A 10,110-nucleotide genomic window follows, 5' to 3' on the forward strand; every position below is an offset into this window, starting at 1 on the left:
AAGTATAAACTGGTTTGTATTTAGTTGTTACAAATCGGTCTAATAATTGGCAAGAGTCTTTTAGTAGGGATGTAAATTCGGCCGGTTATAACCGGCCACCAACCGGTTATCCGCTATCAACCAGTAACATGCTAACTGGCCAACCCCGTTTTTAAGCGGTTGGAAATAATCGATAACCAACCCTACCGATTCGATTACTGGTTTTTGTATTTATATACACTAGTTATAATCGGTAACTGGGTATATAAATATATAAAATGTAAAACAACATCATTTACTTTAAAGTTTTTTTTTTTTTCTTTTTTTTTTTAACAATCACAACAAAGTCTAGTTTATTGGACCAAAAAAGTTTTAATTATTTTTTTATAAAAGTGGCTAAATTAAGCTTAAAAAGTAAGCTTAATACTCAAAATAGGCCCAAAAATATATAATTTTTTAACGATCCGGTTACCAACCAATAACCAATAGTTATTTCATAACCAGGTAACCTATTTCGGTTTTTAAAATTGACCAACTGCCTATCCTGGTTCCGGTTAGTGATTTTAGCCAATAATCGCTAATTGAAATTGGGTTTATACCCCACGTGTTTTTTTTAATAACATGTAATTTTTACATTTTTTTAATAACATTAATAAAAAAAGTATGTTTGTAACTAAGTTTTGTCCCAAAAAAATGTATCATTTGACATTACAATTCACAGATAAAGACGTGCATTTTTAAAACACAGGATTTTAGAAGGATAAATTATAATTTAGAAATTCTAATGCGATTTTAACAAACGTTTAATTAAATTTTTAAAAATTACATATTTCTCTTTCAAAATCTCTCACTTTCTCAAGGAGTAAACCCAATCAGTCTCTAATCTCTATTAAGTATTAAGTTAGATTAGAAGATTGAAGGAATTTTGCGCGTTGGAATATTCTACGCCCGAGCTGCGAAGACTACAGTGGCTCTGTACCATGACCTTTCCTCGTCAGACATATAATCCTTAAGTCTCTGCAAATCCGAAACAATCTGGACAACGATGGTGGGTGAATCAGAGCCGTTGATATGAATCTCGCACCCACTTCCCCCACTTCTTTGTCGTCCCTATCATCGGCCCACTCTTCTTCTTCGTCTTCGACGTCGTCGTCGTCGACGACGTCGTGGCTCTCCGGCATTGTGCGCGGCCGGACTGACCGGTCGGCGAGCGTCAAGATGGCCAGCAACTCCGCATCCGGCGGGGGTGGCGCTGACAGTACCGGTCCGGTCGTGCGGAAGAATCAGTGGCGGGGTGTGCTCTTTAAGTACGGGCCCAAGCCCATTCAGGTCCGTGAACAATCTTTCATTTTCGAATCTAATTACTTGATGGGAATGAGAAATTAGAAATTTTATTCTATTTCGTTTTGGGTTCAAGTGGATGATTTGCTTTGAGAACTCGGTCAGAGTGAGTATTGTTTTAGGCAATTTTGGAATTTGGGGACTCAAAAAAATATAATTTTTTTTTTTGTTTGATGTGGGTCATTTCCAGCTGATGGAAAATGGTTGTTGTTGTTGTGGAACGCTTCAAGAATGAAAGAAGTTAGAAACTTTCAAATTTTGAAGTAAAAAAGGGACTGGTAGTGTAAATTTATATGGAATTTATTCTTTTCTTTATTTCTTTAGTGGGGTTCTTTGACGGTGATTTGATTTGATGTTAAGTTCAATATCTGGTAAGAGAGATAGGGATGTTAGGATTCTTACCAATTCTAATTATGTCTTGTTGATTCTAGTTTTGTCCAAATACTAATCTTGGAAATTTGGGGCGTAAAGTTTAATTTGGGTTATCTTCAAACAGTTTTGGGATAATGGAAAATTTAAAAATGGTTCATTTGCAGCGAGAGAGAGAGAGAGAGAGAACTCGTAGAACGAAAGGGCAATGTGAAGGCACATCTTGTGGTTCACTGATTTCATGATTTGCATGACATAAAAAAAAAACATTTGTTTGTGTGTGCATGTGCCCTCATTTTTCATCAGTTTTGTGTTGCAGCTCAGTTTCCATGATTGTGTTCCCCAGAAGTAATTAAACTTCTGTGAACTTGCATTTAGTTTTCAACACGATGACTTTGTGATATTTTTCCTTACTGTGCAGGTTGCATTTAAAACGGGAGATTATAAGCAACAAGTAATTTTTATTGGTGGATTAACTGATGGTTTTCTGGCGACAGAGTATGTTTTACATAGCTGGTCTAATCCATTGACTTAATTACTTTGATGGAAGTGATATATTTCTCAATATATATATATTTTTTTATAAGTACATATATTTCTGAATACTTAAAGAACTGATGTCTCTCGGTCTTTCTTTGTGGTGAAAATGACATCATATCTTCTACAAGATGGTCACTGAGAGCCAGTTCTTAAACTAATTTACAATGATCCATTCTATTTTGATACTATTTATGAATGCTCAAAACTTAAGTCAAACGCTTGAAATTCCTGATTTGTCTTTCTATAATGTGATTTGCAGATACTTGGAACCTCTTGCAATTGCATTGGATAAGGAGAAATGGTCACTTGTTCAACTGCTTCTGTCATCTTCATATAGTGGATATGGCACCTCAAGCTTGCAACAAGTAACTTATCTTATTCTCTTTAATGTTAATGATGTCAGGTCAATTGGATTTTTAATTGTTAGGTTTTATTTCCTGCATTATGACCTGTTGTAGGTTATTACAAGTATTCCTATGGACTGTTGGGTTTGTTTCTTCTATTTGAATTGTAGATCATGCAACTCCGAATATCCAGAGGAAATGCTGATGTGAAAATTCATGTTAAAGGATTTTTTACACTATAATAAAAACCCTGAAGTGAGAGAAAGATATGAATTTTCCTTTCAAAGTGAGTGTAGACATTTGACTTGGATATTTGATATGGGAACATATTATTCCAAATATTCAGATTATAGATTATTTAGATATTCAGCTGAGTTTTAATTTCAGACTGAGTTAACTTGGAAATTAATGTATAGAACTTGGTCTGCCTTTTTTTTTTTTTTTGGTGCTTTTTGAGTATGTGCTTTTGGAATTACCTCTTTGCTATTTAATGATGCTGTTGCACCATGTACACTTGAAGGATGCGATGGAGCTCGATCAGCTGATCAGTCACTTAATAAACAAAGAAGATTCTGAAGGTGTGGTACTACTGGGGCATAGTACTGGTTGTCAGGTTAGTTGTGGTTGTATTATAAACTGAAGTGAATCTGAATTTTATTGAACATTCACCACTAGCACTTTTTAAAGACTAAACTAGCCTTCATCTTCTTTGGATATGAATGTAGGACATTGTGTATTATATGCGCACAAACGCTGCATGCTCCAGAGCAGTCCGTGCTGCCGTTTTGCAGGTACTCACCCATTGCACTGTAGCTTCAAAGATCTCTGTCTCTTTCTCTAAAAGTGAGCCATTAGTTGTGGCATCTTGATGTTTGTATGAGTTTCTGCAATGAATGAGTAGCTTTTAGCTGATGACAGAGGCTTATTATTGTTGACCCTGTTTAATCTTTGCATCTGGATTCGGGTCTGTCCACCTGGTAACGGTTTCCAGTTAGTGGTGCTAATATGTCTCTGCAAGATATTCTTAGCTATAGGGGAAAATTTGCTTAGAACATATTTGGGAGAGAGACACCAAGGGAATCAAATAAGAGTACATTAATATATATATATTTGGACCTCTAGTCCAAAAGCCTAAGCCTATGGACTTGGGTCTACTTAGGTATATTAACTACTCACTTTCTTTATACTTTATCAACATAGGACACAACACTTGCAAATACACTCACAATAAATCTCCTCCTCACTTGTGAGTCTATTCCACATTGACCCAATTCCCTCTCGCATGTGAGTCCTCTACAAATCCAAGAGCGTCACACGTACTCCAAGAGCCTCCACACTATTTTACCAGAGTCAAACCAAGACACTCATATCAACAGTAGAAGCTAACCATGACTTTGACATCAATTGTTAGGGAGAGAATCACTTAGGGAATCAACAAATAATACATTAATATACATATTTGGACACCACTCTTGCCCGAAAGCCTAAGCTTATGGGCTTAGATCCACTTAGATATATTAACTACTCACTTTTTATACTTTATCAATGTGAGACACAATATTCACAAGTGCACTGACAACAAAACATGTGTATTATATACCAATGGAGGTGAGATATAACCGCAAACTAATAATAATATGAAAATTTGTACATTAAATGAAACAAAAGTGGAAGGTTATGAAATATGAGATGCTAGAAGTGAAATACTGAGTCTGAAATTAAAAAACTTGAAGTCTATCTTTCCATCAGTATGTTTGGCTTCCAGCATTTTCTTCTGTACTAATCATGAACTCCCATCTCAGAATCCAGTATCCATTGGCCTGTGGATATTGCCTTATTGCCTTATTGCCTAGTGGGTAGGGTCCACAGTGGATGATGAAATTTGTGATGAGTATGACCTTCATCTACCACCTTTCTAGGACACATGAAGATTTTTTTTTGTTTCTTTTAATAAGTAGGGAAAGAATACAGCAGGCAGGCTACATAATAAGAATGGGGTCTTATTATATGGACTGAGAAGAACAATTCTCTTGTTGGGAGTTGGTCAAAATTATAAGAACGACAGCTCATTAATTGGCTAGTTTAAATGCGAAAATCCTGCTGAGAACAGCCTATTTGTAATTTGAAGAACATATACATGAAGATAGTGAGTCCAAGTAGATTGTGAAGGAAAAAGATAGAAACAAAATTTCGTTCATCACTTGGCCATTAAAGAGTTCTAAAAATTGATTTTCTTGTGAAATTGAGATGATATTATCCAAAAATTGTTTTGTTATTTTTTAAGACTTATCATTTATTTTAATCCTAAGGGGTTGGCTCAAGTGGTAAGAGCCTTGGTTTTTATGGTAGTCCACAAGGTCTAAGGTTCGAATCCCCTTGGGTGCAAACAATTCCTTGGGACCAACTTGCCGGTGAAGCCAAGAGTATTATCCGATTTGTGTGGAGGAGGCGTTTTACACAGGTCCGAGGTTTACCTAACAGGGGTGGGTATATGAAGTGGCCCTACCTTAGAGGGGTTCCTCATTATCAAAAAAAAAAAAAAAAAAAAAAAAGACTTATAATTTATGCATACGTTTTGAAGGATGTTTGGGTTCCAATTGGCAGAGAAAGAAAATTAATAGGCTTCTGCTTGTACAGACCCTTCACTTTTGATGTATGATGATTGATAGGTGGAGTTACTTATTCTTGCATTTAGCAGCGTTTTACTCCTTGCATTGTCTACAAGTTGTGCATTTAAATGCAGCTTTTGTCATAATGGCAATTGGAATATTCAGGCTCCAGTCAGTGACCGGGAATATAGAGCAACTCTTCCAGAAACAGCTGCTATGATTGACTTGGCTTCTACCATGATAAGCGAAGGCCGGGGGTCAGAATTACTGCCAAGGGAAGCAGATTCAACCTCCCCAATTACTGCTTCCAGGTTGGTATATGACCATATTGTTGCTGTCCGGACTAACAAGATACAATTGGAATTGGTTATTGTCAGTTAGCGCTGATGCTTATCTTCATAATGTCTTCTTTTTCTTTATTACCATTTTAGTCCAAAATGTGAATCCATTCAATTGAAATTTAGCACTCATCTATTAGCGATCATGTTTGCAATATTTGGTTTGTCTTCTTGATTCTTGCATTTTATTGTGTTCATATTTGTGATGCTGTTGAACTGAACTGAGTCAACAGCATTTTATTTTGGCTTTGTGGACCCTTTCCTGGAAATCTTCACATTTACTTCAGATTTTAAACTTCAAAGACCCTTTTGTTTCCTTTTCTTGTCTTAAATTTGGAGAGGCTTTGAACTGTCTAAGAGATTTGACGGGTCCCAATCAAAGCAAACCAGCAAAACTCAAGAATGAACGAAAGCAGAGAGGAGCAAATTAGCAACGAGTTTTCAAAATAACTCCTAATTCCTCTACCTTTATACAATGCCAGTTTTCCACAAATAACCCACAATACTCATAAGTTCTCCTTTCTGTTTAGGTACACATCTGCTCGTGTCTCCATGTACATTTCCATTGTAGTGCATGCAATCTCCATTTATCACGTCACAAGCTTGGTGTAACGCCTCCAAAATTAAATAATTAAAATACTTAACTTGGATTGTTTCTCGTTGTGTCTTCATACTAATGAACTGGTAATTAGATGAAATCACTACACAACACTAATCTATCAAAGTATACTATAGCGGAAAGTGGAAAGAAATGATCTGAGACAAATTAAAATATCTCTAAACAACATCATTTATTCAATACAAACTCAAAGCTTCCAAATGAATATTACTATAACATTAACAACTACCATCTATTTATGCAAACCTTACTATACGAGCCATTCGCCTTACATATTCATTCTAGTGAAATGCTTAGCTCTATAGTCCAATGAATTTACTAACATGCAAACACCAAGGTGTTTCACAATGGAAAAGTAACTTAGTAAGTAAATTATTATGGAACTGGTTATACAATAAGTCTATAATAATGTTTCACATTTCTTAACTCTAATAATCCAATAATGCCATGGGATTTTACAAAACAATTTGTGTTACCTTACAATATTGATGTCCCGGATATTGCTGCGTACCATCTTTGTTAGTGATCTGACCAGATTTAAATCCCGGGTGATCCACACCACTAATAAAGCCATAGTTGTAATCTCATCCATTCATGATGCACCAATCACCTATAAAATCATTGGATCCAAGGCTAAGCAATAAAAGTAAATCTCTTTAACCATAGGGTCAAGCTTATATACAACCATGTGCCCGCCAATTTTGGTTTTTGGTTTTCTACCTTTTTGATTTTCTATTTGTTTCACTCTTGTTTAAGATTCACAATTTTGGGAGTAGTTTTTTAAATTATTAATATAAGTAGAAAGAAATTTACAGATCATTGATAAGGATTTCTGTTAATGTCTTTCCATTTCATGAACTTTGTTTATTTTTTTTTTTAACTACAAAGTATCAAAAGTTTCATAGATAGCATCTCCTGCTGATCATAATTTAAAAACCTAACCAAATTTCTTATATCAATTAGTGAAATTTTACTAGTACCATAGATAATCTTAATATGGAAAACAATTGGGCCAGACTTTATCTGTAAGCTTTGAAATTTCAGAATGAAGAAAGAAAACACAATCTTGATTCCTGTTATGTGGAAGAGCACTCCTGATATTGCAATAATGAGACCATGGCTGTTCTGTGGTTGGCAACCCTGCTCTACTGTGTGACAAAGTCTCTGCATGAAATAGTGTTTGGAAAATCTTAGCCTAATTAGGTAAGAAGTAAGAATCATGTCTATACCTTTGCACAATCCCATCAGTTTGTTCTGACACAACAAATATATCTCATTGCATTTATCCTCTCCTGATTATCAATTTTGGAAGGTGAATGCTAGATTCCCTGAACCTGCATGAGCCTACATGTTACATACTAACTGCTTGCTGCTCTATTACTACAATTGTCTAACTCTGCTGGTTAGGTTTGATATCATCACGGATAGTATTTATTGATAAGATAAAAAAATATATATATATTTATAGATTGGCTTAAACAGAATACAAGTAGTTGGGAATTCAAATATTTGTATATTGCTGCAATTTCTACCATCTCATAAGGAAATTGGCACAATACATTGCTACTGCATACGTATGATTTTAAATGATACTCCTCCCTCTGCTAAAAAGCCAATTACTCTGTAGGTATCACTCCCTTTGTGCATATATGGGAGATGATGACTTGTTCAGTTCTGACCTTAGCGACGACCAGCTGAGAATGAGACTTGGCCACATGTCCAACACACCTTGCCAGGTATGGATGTGCCTTCTTGAATTCTCTTGTTAGATAGATATTTATAATGTATACTAATATGACGAGAAACTTCATCCAATATTTTCATAAAGTAAATAAATGAACTGTTTGGTTGTATTTGGGATAAAACATTTTCTTCTTGCAATTAGTCGATCTATATTTTGGGGATAGATACCACGCCAAAATAAATAAATGCATAGAAATGTATCTTAAGCAATCAACTTAGTAACTATAGACTATATAATCAGCCTCTACGATCCTTACCTCTTGCAACATGCTGAGCGTTTTGTTTGCCTTAACACCAAAAGGATGTCGTGCCCTTGTATAGTGCATGGTATTATCCTGTTCAATTTAGTTATGTCATTGGTTTTCTGCAGGTTATCTATTCCATGGGTGATGAATACGTGCCAGAGTATGTAGACAAAAAAGCATTGGTTGAAAGGTAAGACAGAAACTCTTGCTGCTGTTTACTTTTGCTCGCAATTTTGTTAATAGATTTTTCACTTTGATCGAAATTTTTGCAAGTTGGTTGTTGAGACATTGACAGTTGGTCTCGGTTGATGATATACTTGTTTGAAACAATAACATTGTCACTTTTATAATGTGTGTGCGTGTGTGAGAGAGAGATCTTTGATTTGATTAAATGCACTTGTCATTACATTTTGAACTCATGCAGATTGTGCAGAGCAATGGGTGGTGCAGAGAAAGTTGAAATAGAGCATGGGAATCACTCCCTCTCTAACAGAATCGGCGAAGCTGTCCAGGCCATTATTGATTTTGTTAAAAGAGATGGACCTAAAGGCTGGGATGATCCATGGAACTAACGTGGTGCCTTTTAGTCCTCTTTTATGATTGCCATTTTCTTCTTCTTCTTTCCACCCCCCTTTATTCTCATATATTTCTTCTTTAAGCTGAGGTCAGCTTTTTCAATATCTTTTTTTCTATATTAAAGGGTGAGGGAATCTTAATCTTATTCTATTTAATGAAGGTATGATTTTAGTTTGCATTATTACTAGACTTCTTCAAGGGAGAGAACTTTGTGTTGGCATTAATTCATCAGTAAAAATTTTGCCTCTTGTCCACCATTCCTGTGTTGAGCGTTTCCCTCTCTGGGCTTTGTTTGTTGTTTGCATCTCCAATTGGTTCTTTGTAATACCCAATAATGTCTTTGTCAACCCTTGTGAGCTTACACCAACTGTAAATGGCAAATTGTTATGACTGGAGTGGGCATCCATATTTGTCATTGCATGTTCTTCTGGGAAATTGTGCTCATTTTTGTTTTGTCTCCATTACTGCTTTTGCTTTACACACAAATTATCCGATGGAAATTAAATCATCCCATTTATTTTATGAGCCTCTTGTGTAGACTTGCAGATAGAATCAAAGTGCCAAGTCTCAGCAAAGGAAAGTTCTATTTGGAATGGTTCTAAAAGCCATTTTTTCAAGCATCTTATGATATGGACTCTGATAAATATGAGCAGCCGCTTTTGACAATTCTGGTTCAGGCTTGTAGCCTCAGAACGTTCAAGTCGTTTTGTAGACAGGTGGAAGTGCAAGGTTGGTTGTCGGGTGGTGGAGTTGGTGCCGACCCAATAACACTTGAGTTTTTCCTTGGGAGAAAGCCAAATTCCAGAGTAACATATAAACCAAAGAAATCATGGGGGGTTTTGAAAAGAAACCTAACAGCTGTCTTCTAAGCAATAGGCCTTTGAGATCTTCACACACACGCACACACTTCAACATCACCATTTTGTCCACGGCCCTCGCCTCCATCCATCTCCATTCATTTTGTTTCAACAACCAGTGAATGCCACTGCATTGTTGCTTTCTTTGATTGTTGCCTGCAGGATTCAAATCACAACTCCCACATAGGATGCCTGATTACCATAAATATTGATGTTTTGATAGGGTTGTGTTAGGCTTTGGCTTAATAGTGCTGGAGAGAGCGTTTGTGGTTTTTTTTTTCTGCCATTAGTTTTCATCGTACAGACGAGTTTCTATTATTTTTTTAAATTAAAAAAAAAAAAAAAAAAAAAAACACAACTCCTACCCTTGGTGTTGGTGCTCTTTCCACACGTTCAATCATGAGGCCATGAATCATTTAATGATGTTTTTCTGGGTTGGGTTGGTTTGGTTGAAATGTGTGGTGCCATTTAATTTTTGTCCACAAGCAAAGTTAATGAATCAGCTCTCCTGTCACTCGTACGTACAACGTACGATTACCGGATTACGCAC

The 10,110-nt window shown here is 35.9% G+C and overlaps 1 protein-coding gene across 1 annotated transcript; it reads left to right on the top strand.

Annotated features, from left to right (window-relative positions):
• The first annotated feature begins 914 nt into the window (after positions 1 to 914).
• Positions 915 to 8,960, top strand: LOC132183954 (alpha/beta-Hydrolases superfamily protein). Its single transcript, XM_059597434.2, has 9 exons — positions 915 to 1,308; positions 2,111 to 2,187; positions 2,489 to 2,594; positions 3,094 to 3,186; positions 3,299 to 3,364; positions 5,348 to 5,493; positions 7,767 to 7,875; positions 8,253 to 8,317; positions 8,552 to 8,960. Exons 1-9 carry the CDS (start codon positions 1,051 to 1,053, stop codon positions 8,697 to 8,699), a joined length of 1,068 nt encoding a protein of 355 aa, XP_059453417.2. The 5' UTR covers positions 915 to 1,050; the 3' UTR covers positions 8,700 to 8,960.
• Positions 8,961 to 10,110: the final 1,150 nt, after the last annotated feature.

This window comes from Corylus avellana, chromosome 2, assembly GCF_965113065.1.
Source record: "Corylus avellana chromosome 2, dhCorAvel1.hap1.2, whole genome shotgun sequence".
In the NCBI taxonomy this organism is placed as follows: Eukaryota; Viridiplantae; Streptophyta; class Magnoliopsida; order Fagales; family Betulaceae; genus Corylus; species Corylus avellana.